General features: G+C 45.1%; 1 protein-coding gene across 1 annotated transcript in view; it reads left to right on the top strand.

Annotated features, from left to right (window-relative positions):
- The first annotated feature begins 8,507 nt into the window (after window positions 1-8,507).
- Window positions 8,508-14,923, top strand: part of SEC62 (SEC62 preprotein translocation factor) — a 269,678-nt gene continuing 263,262 nt past the window's right edge. Inside the window, exon 1 of the mRNA XM_085635139.1 lies at window positions 8,508-8,561. Coding sequence (XP_085491265.1) covers window positions 8,526-8,561 — 36 coding nt within the window. The 5' untranslated portion in view covers window positions 8,508-8,525. The remainder of the gene's footprint in view (window positions 8,562-14,923) is intronic.

Below are 14,923 nucleotides of genomic sequence, written 5' to 3'. Positions count from 1 at the left end.
TTAGGGCATTGGACCCCCTCATCTAAATAGCTTGAAATGAATACTATGTGGAGCTGCCTGCAGTGCTATTTTCATATGCAAGAGTGATATTGAGGACTTATTTTTTGAAATGTTTTCCAACTGCTCCCCACCTCGTGCCCAGCCCCAACTCCAATCTTATCCCCAAACGCAACCCTGTGCCCCCACCCCCACCCTGTGGAACCCTCCCATGATTTTTAGGAAAAGGTGCCTAATGGTCTTCTCTCTGAAGGAACTAACATAATGAAATAAGAACTATAACGGGCCCTGCCTCTCCCTTATCAGAAGAAACGTTTAGAAGGATTCACCTAAGGCATCTTTCCAGATTTTGGACAATCCAGTGGAACTGATGGTGGACTCTGGCTCTTATACACCATCGAACTTAAGAAGATGTGGGAAAGAGAGAGGCCTCATGTTACTCTTCTTCCCAAGGATGTTAATCATAAAATAGAAGTCTTGGGATACTTTTCGTCCTCCATTGTGTTTAAAGAACGACAAATTGTGGGAAAAGTTTATGTGGCTGAAGATGGTCTACCCATCTTGGGGTGGGGTCATCAATTTGACTTGCATATTGTTATTGACCCACATGCACATTGGCAAGTGTTGTCTGTGACAGATATTTCCACTGATGAAGTGTTGTGAAATGCAAGATGTGTTCAGTGAGAAGTTGGGGGAATGAGAGGGTACACACTAGAATTGTGTTGGAAAAGGGTACCATTCCAGCCAAACACAAATTAAGGAGAGTTCCTGTGGTGGTGAAAGGTGAGGTCAAAGAAATGCTTGAAAATATGTTGAAAGATGGTGTCATAGAGCCTGTGGAAGCGTCTGAATGGGTTTCCCCAGTAGTTTTTACCAAGAAGTGTGATGGGAAGCTCAGCCTTTGTGTTGACTTCCACAGTTCGAACCAGCATGTTGTAGCTGACACATTTCCTCTCCCCTATATAAATGCGTTGTTGTTGTTGCTTAAGGGGGGGATAGTACTTTTTGAAACTCGACCTAAAAATGCTTATCACAGATAAGGCTGCATAGGATTCCAGGGATCTTACTGCTTTTATCACCATGGAGGGTAGTTTTTGGTTTATGAGAATGCTGTTTGGGCTATCCTTGGCTGCTAGTGTATTTCAAATGATTATGGCGGAGCTTTTCTGGGGTGTGGAAAATGTAAAGTTCATCCTAGATGACATTCTTGTCATTGGTGAGTCTATTCAATAACATAACAACATTTTGAGGTTGGTGTTCGGCAGGCTTGAGAAGGCGGGGCTTACTTTAAGGAAGGAGAAATGCAAGTTCCTTGTAGAGGAGATTGAATACTTAGGACACACCATTTCAGGGCTGGGCTTCTGACCACAAATTGATCTGTTGGAAGCGATCAAGTCTGCAGACATACCATGTGATAAAGACCAATTACAGTCATTTATGGCCTTGATTGAATACTATGCTAAATTTGTACCCAACTTTGCTAACAAGACGGCAGGTCTACAATTTTTTTTCAGAAAGAGGTGAACTTTCATGTGGGGCTGTGCTCAACAGAGGGCCTTTGATCTTGCAAGGAGAGATATTTGTGAGGCAAGAATCCTCGATCCTTTTGACACACTACTTAAGATATTTTGAACTGTTGATACTGGCATGCATGGGTTGGGGGCTGTTTTGTCCCAGCTGTGTGCAGTTGCTAAAAAAACGGTGGCTTTCAACTCGCGCTCATTGACAAAATGCAAAACAAACTATTCTGTCTTGGAGCAAGAAGCTCTAGCGGCTGCCTGGTCTATAGAGCATTTTAAGACCTTTTTATGGGGCATAAAGTTTTGCATTCGCACAGATCACAAACCCTTAGTAAAGGTTCTGAGTCCAGGGGGTGCTGGAAAGGGTTCTGCTAGACTGGCTAGATTGGCTTCCAGACTGCAAGAGTACCACTATAATGTTGCTCACATTCAAGGATGAAGGAATGATCAAGCTGAATGCCTGTCCCGTTTATCGTTGGAGCACTCTGTTGGAAAAGATCACTTTGGGTCTACAGGGAATCAGGAAGGAGATGTGGCTTCATTAGGTGATGGTGAAGAGAGTGGCAGAGGCTCATTCGCTGCCTACGAATTGCGTGTAAGCATGGATCGGGATGAGGTCTTGAAGAGGGATTAAGGAATGGTGATACATGGAGAGCACAGGGAGAGCAAGGTTTCCCCTTCTGTGAGACCTTTTGTCAATGTTCTGGAGGAATTATCTCTGAATGACTCTAATGTTTTGATGAGAAACGATGTGTGTACCACCTGAGGGATTGAGTGGCAAAATCATTAGGTTAGACCATGAGGGCCACTTAGGTCAAACCATGACAAAGAAAAGATTGAGGGAGAACTTTTGATGACACTGTATGGATGAGCAGATTACGTCCTGGGTGGTGGAATATACAGTGTGTAAGGAGAGCGAAAAGAGACATAAGACCAGGGTGCCTACAGCACGAGAACATATTGCGGACCCTGATGCACCTTGGAACACTGTTTGCTTCGATTTTTTTAGGACACATGCAGATGTTGGAGGAGAGTATGAAGAATGCCATGGTGTTGGTGGATGTACACTCAAAGTGGTAGGTGGTCAAATTCATGCAGGATGTGACCACCCCATCCTACATGTTGTGGAGCTTTTGAAGGAAGGGTTCATGGAGGAGGGTCTGCCTCATATTCTCGTCACTCTCAATGGTATGCAACTTGTCTCACTTGAAATGAGATCGTTCCTGGTCAAGTGTGGCATCACTCACCATTGCACAGCACTTTACAATTCCCAGGCCGATGGCATGGTTGAGCGGGCCAATCGTTTGGTCAAAGAGACCCTTTTCATGGCTCTTCAAAGCGGGAAGGATGTTAGAGCAATGGTGAATGATATGGTGTGTGCTCATCGTATCACTTCACATGGTGTTACTGGTGTTTCTCCTTTCGAGGCAATGCGCGGGAGGAAGCCAGGCACGAAGTTAAATCATGCGTGGCTCACAGGTTCATGTCATGAGAAGATTGCTGTGAAGGTCAACGGAGCGAATGACAAGGGCGTTTGTGTGGGGGACTTGGTCAAGATTAAGCATGGCAGAGTTTGAAAAGGATTGTCTAAGTTTTGGGGTCCTTTCAGTGTTAAACAAGTATTTGACAACAATGTGATCTTCACCAATGGTAACAAATGGAACAAACGAAGAGTGGCATTATATCGGAAAGCTGGAGGGCTGTTGAATAAAGGTGTCCAGTGTTCAAAACGGCTGGAACAGTTTCATGCTGATGTCTGCTGATGAGCTGACTAGCAGGAGAGCCCACACCAGGAGTGTTCCCGGAGAATGTGGGTCAGGAGATGCTCATCCTCTTGGTTTGGATGACTGTTCTGCTCCAGACTTTATTGCCAATAATAGTGCAGGTGTATTTTGCTCCTCCAGACTGCCTAGGCCCCCAAGGTATTTGGAAGATTATGTACAAACTAAGGGAGGGTGTTTTGGAAAGGGTGCTCTTTGTTGTGGGAGTTTTCCCTCTCTGTTGCATGGAAAATGTATTCCTCATTGCGTTTTCAATGTATTACTTTTCCCGGAAATTTGTCGAGATTCCTTACCTAATTTCTCATTTTGTTTATCCTTCCCCTCTTGTTTTCCATTTTTATGTTTATGTGGGGTTTGTTGTTGGGTAAAAGGGAAGGGGGTGTAGTACTCTGCTCCACAAGTGAATTGCCTTACTCTGCTTCACGAGTTAATTGCCTCTTTACTCCCTGAATGTTTGGTGTGCGGGATTCTCCCTGAGTCAGTTGCTCCGTGGCTGGTGAGGGAGGAATCTTGCCATGTCTGGTGTTCCATAAACAGTTTTGGCTAGATTAAATGGTGTGTGTGAGTGTGTGTAGTCATTTCGACAGTATCCATTTTTTCTAGACGCCACAATCCAAAGGCCCAATTGTTTGGTGACACAGAGAGTACAACAGGAAGGGTGGGAAAAGAGGGGAGGTCGGGAAAGGAGGAGGGGGCAAACTTTGATACTGTCAGTGGATCCAGCTCAGTTATCCGCACACAAAAGGGGCACACATGTCGAAGGGGGGACCAGTGTAACAATCTGGTTTAATTACTGCACAAAAAGTTGCTAGGGGAGAAGTGCGTCAAAGGAGACAAATTACAACCACTTACTTAATAGTCACCTGCAGCTTCGGTGGCAGGCACAGGTGGGCGGCAGAAGACTGCGGCTACCAATTTTAATCATGGCCTCACAGTCTCAGTGCCCTGGATGCCTCACGTGAAGCTTACACTGCTCATGACAATTCTAGCCCAGCCCTGCCCTACCCTGACTAAAGACCACTAAGCTGTGCACCGAGCGCACAGCGACCATTTAGTTTATTATGAGGGGAGTAGGGACTGGAAAATAACTTTAAAACTATGTCCCATTGGATCTTGCTGTCTGTCAATGACTGCACTGCATGCTGAGGGGGCCCATGGAGCTTGCCCCCCCCCCTCCCCCCCAGCAACACGGGGGCTGCGGGGGCCTATGTTACAACCTTGTTTGGAGTGTCTTCAGCTGCAGAAATATTTCAGGATGTTATACGTTAAATAATTCAACCTGTCATACATGCTTTATAATTTATGGCATACTGGTATTTGGTGCAATGCAAAAGGAGCATGACATACACACATGCAAAAGTGCCAGTTACTTGCTGATGCAGGTTTCACTCTAAATGCAGCAAAGTATGTGTTCACTAGCCTAAACTGAAATTCTTTGGCCACATATTCTCTGATGGGGGAATGACTCCTGACCCAGATAAAATGTGAGCACTGTCAGCTACCTGCCCCCACAAGATGTCACCATGCTACGATCCTTCTTAAGCATGGCCAGTTATTGCTCAAGGTACATTCATGACTTTGCTACTTTGGGCGCCCCACTGAGAAACTTGACAAAATGAGATGTCACTTTCCAGTGATCTGCTGAATGTGACCAAAGCTTCAAAGGAATAAAACACATGACTGAAAATGCAACCAAGATGGCCTACTTTGACCTCAAGTTACATACTGAGATCACAGTCGATGCGAGCCAGTTGGGGTTGAGGGCATTTGTTGATCAACATAATAGTCATCCAAATGCATCCAAGACACATTGTATGACAGTTGAAGCGTCTGACACAGAACTTTCCTATTCTCAGCCAGAGAAGGAGAGCCTGGCTGCAGTGTGGGACTGAGAACATTTTCATGTGTTTCAATACGGAAAAAGTTTCACTATCATCACAGATCACAAAGTGCTGCTCACTAACTACTTTTGGAAACACCGAAAGCCAAGATGCCCCCTCGCATTGAGAGGTGGGGGTTGAGACTGCAAGAGTATGTCTACACAATTGTACTCAAGCCGGGTAAAGACCAGAACCCTGCTGATTACTTGTTACGAGTACTGTTAAAGCAGCACAGTTCGACATCCAACTCAGCTGAGGAGTACATTAACATCAGTGTGAGGTCCAGCACGCCAGCAGCCCTATCCATTGAACAGATTGTTGCTGCAACTAATGCTGATAAGCAAATGCTTATCCTCAAAGACATTATTTCTACTCAGTCTTGGAAGAAGTATGCTCGACTTTTTGATGAAGAAGTTGAATTTAAAAAATTCAAGAATGTATATAGGATGAACTGTCTGTTACTAAGGAAGGTGTTGTATTGAGAGGCTCACGAATTGTCATACCTGATGGCCTTAAGCAGCAAGTCATTGAACTAGACAATGAAGGACATTGTGGCATTGTAGCTATCAAAAGTGCCCTAAGAGATCCATTGTAATTCCTGCATGTAGATGAACAAGTGGAGAGGGTACTAAAAGATTGCCATCTTTGTAACTGCCTTTCTCCCAAAGTGAAGAACTCTGTATGACCTTCCTGCACATGTGTGGGAAAGAATTGCAGTTGATTTCATTGGACCTTTAGAAAACAAACATCATCTCATAGTAGTCGTTGATGACTATTAAAGTTTTCCTTCAGCAGAAGAGTTGTTGTCAAGTACCCATGACATGGTCATTGAGCGGCTGGATGACATCTCTGCAGCATGAGGTATCCCCGCCCTTTTACAATCTGGCAATGGTCTGCCGTTCAATAGCAAAGAATTCAAGGAATTTCTGGTCAGACTAAATGTCAAGCATCAGAAGAGCACACCTCTGTGGCCCCAAGCTGATAGTGTTGTAGAATGATTCAAGGGTACCCTCAAACTGGTAATTCAATGAGCATCGACTGAAGGAATCAAGTTAAACCAGGCCCTGTGTCAAGCCCTCCGTGCCTATCATTAAACTCTTCACTCCACAATTAGTCAGAGTCCTGCCACCTTGCTATTTGGGAGAGCCATCGGAACCAAACTGCCACAGCGGACAGTAGACCAATCCTTGAATGCCGATAAGGTTTGTGTCATGGACACTTCTCGTAAATGCCAGATGAAAATATATACCGATCATCGTTGATGAGCTCAGGAAACAGCCTTCGATGAAGGTGACTGGGTCCTGGTCAAGCAGAAACAAAAGCGGAAAAGTCACACTCTGTTTGATGTCAATCCTCTGAGGGCTGTAATGTGCAAAGGATATATGGTGATGTGCATCGTCCCAGAAAGTCCATCACAAGGGACTTGTCACACTTTTTTAAGCACCTATCTCAAATATCGTCAGCTCCTGCAATTATGAATGAGGCGACCCCGCCTGACAGTCCAGATCAAGCAACAAAACCTGTGCCATCAGTGCATAATCAGGATGCATGTCTACCATCTCATACCACTTGATGTGGCCGACTAGTACAAGCGCCTCAACGCCTTATTGAAGAAATATGATATGACTATTGTTTGTACTTTCTATATAACAGGGTGTGAGATGTAGTGTTGTGAGACTATGTGCACTAGGAGCCTTGCGATTAAGGGCGGACTCAACAAGGAATTGCGTAACTTTCTAGGAGGTGTTAAGGTGTGGTAACTAGCGGTTATGATGTGATAAGAAGCAGGATGTGATTGTATGCTGAGGAATAAAGACGTATAATCCAGAGCTCCGTGTATGGCATATACCCTCTAAATTAGGGCTACGTGATTCCGCTAGCATTCCTTTCAAATGATTCCCACAGTCCTACTCTCATTTTGCCTTAATACTTAATTTAACAAAGGCCTCTGTCTCCAAGTTGACCCTGCAAAATAATAATAGAATTGGATCAATTTCAAACGTTAGCATACATGCCAACATTTTAGAAGAGAAAAGTTGGAGATTTCTAAAAATAAATCTGGGGAATGTATTTCATTTATTGACTTCTATTAGGGCTTGAATCAGGTTAATGTCATGTATGGGCTTTACAAGCCTGCTGCTGCAGGATCGGATATTAAAATCGCAAATGTATGTTTTTTTTCTTACCTGTCAGAAACATGGAGAAAGCACTATGGCAGGCAGAGATAGTGTGATGCAAGTGTTGTGCACTGGCCTGCAGGAGCGGGTTACTAGCAGTATATACTCCAAGTTACACAATACCAGGCCCTGTCAGCTGAAGCCCGCGAGGAATCAGGTATTTGCATGAAGGAATTGGGAGGCGGGAGACTAGCCTTAAAATCTGTAGTCTCCCGTGTGAATTCGGATCGTTGGCATGTATGCATTAGAGCATGGGTACTCCCAAATATTTTTCCAGGGGCCAATAAATTTGGTCTGTGATGGGACTGAGGGCCGCACTGATGTCTGCAGGGTGGCGGTCGAGAGTTAACAGTAAGGTGGGTATAGAGGAAGCTAAGCATATACTTCTAGTGGCTGAATTGCACAATGTGAAACCAGAGAGCCTGGGATTAATCCTGTCTTCCCGACCTTATTGAATTGTGTGATCCTAGGCAATTGTTTTTATTTCAATGTCCCTCCTTTTTCATTATCATCACAAATAAGAGGACACTGATTTAATCTTATGAACTAAGGTAAAGGTTCTGCATGTTAATTAAATAAACTTTCCGATTTTTGAAGAGACTAACATATTTTTAGACTTATGCTGCAAGATGTCTTTAAAAATGAAGACGTTCTTAAAACGTTGAGCAGTGAAGGATTCCCTAGTTACTTCCTTTTTTATTTAACACTAATAAACTTTTAAATGAATACCTCCCTGTTTTTATAACATTGTATTGTTCGTGCTGAGACGAGTAAACCTCTGTTGACCAGGGGACACATGTAATGCTGCCCCCGGGCACTACTCTGATATCAGTGCGTTAGAGGATGCTGATCGCAAACTAGTACGATATTCAGGGCTAGGGTGTTCTCGTCCAGTAGAATTAAATATGGGCAGCCCTATTAGTCCTGCTATGGGGGCTGGGCCCTTTTGAGATCTGGAGCTAACTTCATTGGAGGCGATGGGGGAGAAGGGATCCTGGAAAGCACCGCCATGGTGTCACCATGGTCTTGGATGACGTCACACAGCCACCTCTCTACCCGGAGACTTTGCCGCTATTCACGAATGCTGGGCAGCACACCTCTCGCGAGACTTGCGGCCGCCCTCCTCTCCGTGTCGGCTCCACGTCACGCTCCAGACAAACGTTGAGAAAGATGGCGGAGCGGCGCAGACAGAAGAAACGGAGCCAGGTAAACAGAGGCCGCTCCTCCCCTCATGCATGTTCACTGGTGGAGGGATGCAAGGGAAAGCCCTCTAAGCGCAAGGGAGAGAGAATCGTCTAACATAATGGCAGCTGCTTTGCGAGTGACGACCACCTACCCACCTCGCATCAGGGGTCCTCCTGCTGGAATGCCCCTCCAAGCTGTGTGCCGCAGTGTGACTTATGGGGGGCGTTGTACCCTGCAGACCCACGCTCTTCACCTGCACTTCGGTTTGTTTAAACCCCCATCCTAACTCTTGTGCCCCCACCTCAATTCTGCCTACAGTCACAGCTGCATTCCTTGGATGGGAGGTGGAGATAGCTGTCCTCTCGCATGATGCCGTTATCCTCTCATATCAGCCTCCAATGTGCACTTTGTAATGTTGTCTCTTAAGAACAGTGTGTCCTGTTCATGTCACTGGCATATATCACTGGTCTATCTGCCACATCATCAGATTTTGAAATGCAGACAGATACCTCACGAGTCCAAACGTTGCCCTGTGTTTGTGACACATACTCTGGTTTCCTCAAAAGTTTTGGAGTCAATTGCCAAATGACACACGTAAATGGGGGTGTGATGGCAAAACTTTAAATGGAAACAACGTATCGGTTCTGCCCACTGTGTATATCGGGCAGGAATGGCCATTCTGAGTAATACCTGCGCTATTCCACTTTGTTTAGCAACCACGCTGAAAAGTCACTGTCCTTTATAGACGCAGTAGCATAGCTGAATTGTCACTGTATTATCCCTTTACGCGGCCAGCTCAGCTGAATAGTCCCACTACTGTTAGATGCTATCTCTGCCGCGAAGTGCAATGATATCCTATATTATGACTCTTACCTCTCAGATAACCCTGCAATCAAGTGTAGGCACCTTCATTACAGTATCCATGCCCAGCAATCAACCGTTGTCTCCTAAAATGCGCATTCGCTTTCCAATAAATGCCATAACCAAATGTTAGCAAGTATGAGTCCCGTTAAGGTTGCAATTAGTTTTTGTCACGCAATTGAACTAGTCTGTGGCATTTTTCATTTTGTGTAGTTTGGGTGATTGTTGTTGCATCTAACCCCAGGAGATTGCATTGAATGAAATTATAGGGTGCGAGTGTGGTAGATATTGTAAAAATTCAATATTTAGTCTATTTGAAATATTTCTTTGCATTTCTTGCGACTCTCTATATTATATTTACTTCTTTGTCCATGGTGACATTTAAGACCTTTTCGTATTGTTTATCATTCTCTTTATCAAAGAATGCCATTTGTTTGATATGTATATTCAATATGATTGTAATTTACTCTTCCTTTCAGTTATTTGTCTTCTCTTATTATCATGCATCAACATTTCTTTGAAATAATTGTAATCGTTGTCAGTCCTTGTTCTGTTATGCCGTTATTTTGTATATTAAAGGCTACTTCATCCATTTTGACATGTCATGGCCGTCCAATTTAGAAAGGGTAGTTGCACATCTCTTTTTGATAGTAGGACGGCTGTCTGCTGTCCTCTTTTGAGAGGGATTTAGACTCTCCTCATTAGGAATTGACATCTTTTCAGCTTGCTCTGTCTGTGAACGAGGGAAAAAACACATCCCTTGATTGAACCTTGGCTTGCCATATTGGTCCTTGATAACCGACAGGCCTTGCCATTAAGTGAGGTCCCGTCAACATGCCTAGGATCGCTTCACTTTTTATAGTCATTCTTACAATGGTGGAATCTGGGCTTTCTTTGCCTGATTGCCTCTTGTATGCAGGTAGTTCATGCAGGGCCATGTGAGGATGCAACGCAGACTGTCTCTTGCTTTAAACTGTAACCAAGAGATTGAATCTGCAATGTTTATGGACTTTCATGTGAGGCATTGAATAATGATGACATACATCATCAATGTATTTTATATGGATCGCTTACTGGGTTTCTGCTTTTGTCACAGATCCTTTTGTTACTTGCAGTTCATCATGTACAATCCTAATATAACACAGTCAGTTATGAACTGTTGTCATCAAATGCCTGCATGCAAACTGCAAGATACAGTTTTGTTTATTTTGGGTTTTTTGCAGTGTTTCATTATGCAAATGTTGATTAAAAAATGTTGTCTTTGTTTAGAAATATATTTGTATTAGCGAACCCCACTCCAAACACTATACAACGTTTCGAAACCTGAGTCATTGCTTCTCAGAACAAACAACTTTTAAATATATTGCATACCAGTATGGATGACATTTGACTCCTACACCCTATAGGGCTCGACAAATCCACTCGCCCGCTCGCATTTGCTAGGGAGAATTGATGAGGACGAGCTATTTTTAGGTCCTACTCGCCCTTTCTGGCAAGTAGGAAGACAAACTAACTGGAATGAGCAATAAAGATACCTTTAAATCTTGTTATCTTGTCACTTTTGCTCCGTTTTCAGAGACGGAGGTCAAGTAGGTTGCAGTGAGGTCGAGGGGATTTTCCAAGGGACTAGACCTGCAGGACTAGTACAATTTTTCTGATTTTTCGAGCCTATAGTTCTCCTTGTTTTATTCACTTGTAATATTTTGCATACAGTGATTTACACATGTTGCATCTGCTGCATGAATGTGCAATGCCTTTTTTGTGTTTTGGTTTGGCATTTATTTTGCCAGTTGCATTTTGTAGCAATCTTTTTAGCATGAATTTGGTGCTAATGAGCACGTAAAGGCAGGCTAAGGCTGAGAAAGGTAAAGCTGGGTAGTTTTGGATGAGAAAAATAAATTTTCATTGTAATAAAAATGTTACTTCAGGAAAAATGTGTGTGTGTATATGTGTGTATATATATATATATATATACACACACCCCAAAGGTTACAGGGACGTTCTAGTTAGACTCATGTTTTTCTTGTACAAAACCAAAGAAATTCAGCAGTTATGTTATAGTGTTTTTGTATAGCGCCTATCATCGCCGGTCTCTAAGCGCTCACACAGAAAAGGAACATAACCTGCTGTCTCCTAGATCACTCCGCCGTCCGCCCCAATTAGGGCGAAGATGTTGACTTTTTAAACAGATGAGTCTTCAAGTTCTTCCTGAAGGACAGTAGCTGTGAGTCTTCCTTCAGGCTGGCCGGTAGCTCATTCCACAATTGTGGGAGAAGTACAGAAAGAGCCCTGCCCCCTTTAGATTTTAACTTAAATCTGGGTTGGATCAGATTGGAGGCCTTGTCCGAACGCAAGGTTCTGCCTGGAATGTACTTCCTCAGGCGCTGTTTAATGTATTCTGGGGCTTTGCCGAAGATTGCCTTGTGAGCCATGCAAAGACACTTAAACTGCACTCTAAACTTAACAGGCAGCCAGTGCAGCATCCGGAGAAGTGGGGTTGCATGCGAGTTCCTAGGTAGGGAAAGATCAGCCTGGCCGCATCGTTCTGCACCACCTGCAGTTCCCTCAACAACTTCTGCGGCAGGCCAAGATATAAAGCATTTCCATAATCCAGCCTCGAGATGACTGTGGCGGACACGATGGACTACAGAGTGGGGGCTGATAGAATAGGTGCTAACTTTCGCAGTTGCCTCAGCACCCCCGTGCAAGACCCCACCACCGCCGAGACTTGAGGGGCCATGGAAAGGTCTACATCAACCTTTAGCCCTACGCTTTTGACCACCCTACCAGGTATAGGTGTTATACCTAGTTCTGGGGGCCAGAACAGATCGCACCAGGGATTGACTCGGTTTGTGATGACCAGCACCTCTGTTTTTTCAGCGTTCACTTTCAGAAGGTTATTGGTCATCCAATTTACAGTGAATCGGAGCAAATTCCTTACCGATTCCTGTGCTTCCCTTGTATCTTCCAGCTGGACCAATAGCTGGGTATCGTCAGCATAGTTGAAAATTTGACAATTCCTATGCATTAACTCCTCCACCAAAGGTTGTAGGTAAATGTTAAAGAGCAAGGGAGAAAGTGCGGACCCCTGGGGTACGCCCCAGGTCACATCACTTGCCTCAGATAACTGGTCTCTCAGCTGCACCCTCTGGGTTCGACCCGTCAGGAAAGATTCAAGCCACTTGAGCGCTTGTCCTGTTATTCCCAGCTTTGCGATACGGTCCAGCAAGATGGTATGGCTGACCTTATCGAATGCCGCTGACAAGTCCAGTAGAATCAGGGCACAAGGCTGTTTATTGTCCGCCCTGATTCTCAGCTCATCAGTGACAGTGGCCATTACTAGTTCTGTGCTGTGTTGGGGCCGAAAGCCCGCCTGCCTGGCATGGAGTAAACCATGTTCCTCCAGGTAGCTAGCCAGTGTGTTCAGAACATGTTTTTCCAGGATTTTGCCCAGGAATGGCAGTTGCGAGATAGGCCTATAGTTCTTTAAAGTCTTGGTGTCTGTTCCTGCTTTCTTTAAGAGTGGAGAAACCCTAGCTTCCTTCAGCTGGACTGGGAGATAGCCCGTCTCTAATGAATCGTTCAGTAGGCTCAACAGCTGAGTTTGAATACCAGGCAGGGCCATTTGAAAGATTCTCGGGGGGCATGGATCCGTGCTGGAGCCTGACTTGACTAGGCCGACAAGCTCAGCCAAGCTCTCCTCGTCAATACATGGGAAACTGTTCAACATCCCTATCGTCTCCTGACTAGCAGGGCAAGATGACAGCAGAGGTTCAGCTGGGATCTCCGTGATGTCCCTAATAATGTCCTGTACTTTCTGAAGAAAGAACCTCTGAAAGGTGTCACAGTCTGGTTGGTCACTAGCAGGAATCTTCCCATCCAGCTGCGTCAATTCCCTTAGGATCGCGAAGGTCTCCCTTTGTTTGTTCGTGGCCCCTCTAATTCTATTCTCATAGAAGGCTGACTTCCTCACCAGGATATCCACCTTGTATTTTGAGAGAAGCAATTTATAGGTTTCTGACTCCGCTGGGCTATAGCTGAGTCTCCACCTTCTTTCCACCTTACGGAGGGCTTGTTTCTTTTCCCTGAGTGAGGCATCAAACCACGGTGCTCCCTTTCCTTTTGCTCTGGTCTTCTCCAGCCGCTCAGGGGCCAGTTTGTCCAGAGCAGCACAGATCCAGGCCATAAGGGCTGTAGTATCGGAGTCTAGGCTCTTCTCCCTCATCTTAGGAAGTGAAGTGGAAAGCAGCGTGGAAAGTAGAGAGTCTGCCTCTATCTTCTTCCAAGACCGGACCTTTCTCCACAATTGACTGGACACTGCAGGTGAGGGGTCTCCTGGATCCCAGCACTTGATCAGGAAATGGTCTGACCATATGCAGGGATTGACCTCAGTTATTTCTGTCCGGGATATGGAAGACCAAATTAAGTCTAGTGTATGGTCCTTCACATGCGTTGGTCCTACTACTAGTTGCTGTAAGTTAAGCGAGGAAAGATTATTTTCGAACTCTACCTCTGTGAGGTCTCTAGGTACCTTATCCCATTGGTAGTTGAAGTCCCCTACCACCATAAGGGATTTATATCTGGAGCCCAAATCCGTCAAGAGCTCCAGGAAGGCGTCCTTAAAATCTGGCGAGCTCTGTGGTGGGCGGTACACTACCAGCAACATAATACAGGAGGATTTAAGTGAGATTTGTATCCCCAGGAGCTCCGCACAGTCAGTTTTCAGCTACGACCTGTGTCACCTTGAGACTTTTTTTTAAATAAAATGGCGACCCCCCCCCCCTACAGTCATTGAGGCGATTATACCATAGCGCATCAAATTCGGGAGGCAAAGCAGCCAGTATGTCCGGCGTAGATGAAGTGCCTAGCCAGGTCTCCGTGAGGGCAAGGATATCAATCTCGCCATCGACAAGGAGTGAAAAAACCTCCAGATGGTGTTTTTGCAAAGAGCGTGTGTTCAGCGTCGCAATTTTTAGCCCTCGGGACCTAAGGGGGTGTGGCGAACTCCTGGATCGTCTAGGTTCACCTTCTACCTGCAGCAAAGCTTCTTCTCGAAGCGTGGCTAGTGTTGTAGTGTCTAGCCCCGTATTACCTGTCCTTAGAGCCCGAAGGGTATCCATAGAGTAAATATAAGGCAGACTAGGGGTACTGGCCCCTGGGCCCGGACGGGCGCAGACGGGCTTTCCTCTGGCGCTCCTCCGGCGCGCCGCTGCGCGCTTGCATTCTAGTCCTTTAAATAGTATTTGCCAAAGAGCACTCGGGAAGACTAGAGTGCTACCCCCAGAGGCGTCTTGGGAGCGTCTCTAAGCCCACACTCAAGATGGCGGTCGGGAGTGAGGCGGTGCGAATTTCACCCAAGTGGTGAGTCGTGTTAATTTCTATTAAAGTGCAGGCAAAGCGAACATGGGGGGAGTAAGAAGGATGAATTTAAAAATGGTTACCACCAAATCCGATTTATGAAAAAACAACACAACAAGTCCAATTTTAAAAAGGAGCAAAGTGCTCCGACAATATTTAAAAGT

Source organism: Triturus cristatus, chromosome 11 (genome assembly GCF_964204655.1).
Source record: "Triturus cristatus chromosome 11, aTriCri1.1, whole genome shotgun sequence".
Classification (NCBI taxonomy): Eukaryota; Metazoa; Chordata; class Amphibia; order Caudata; family Salamandridae; genus Triturus; species Triturus cristatus.
The sequence above is the reverse complement of the archived record's forward strand: the minus strand, read 5'-3'. Positions and strand labels throughout refer to the sequence as shown.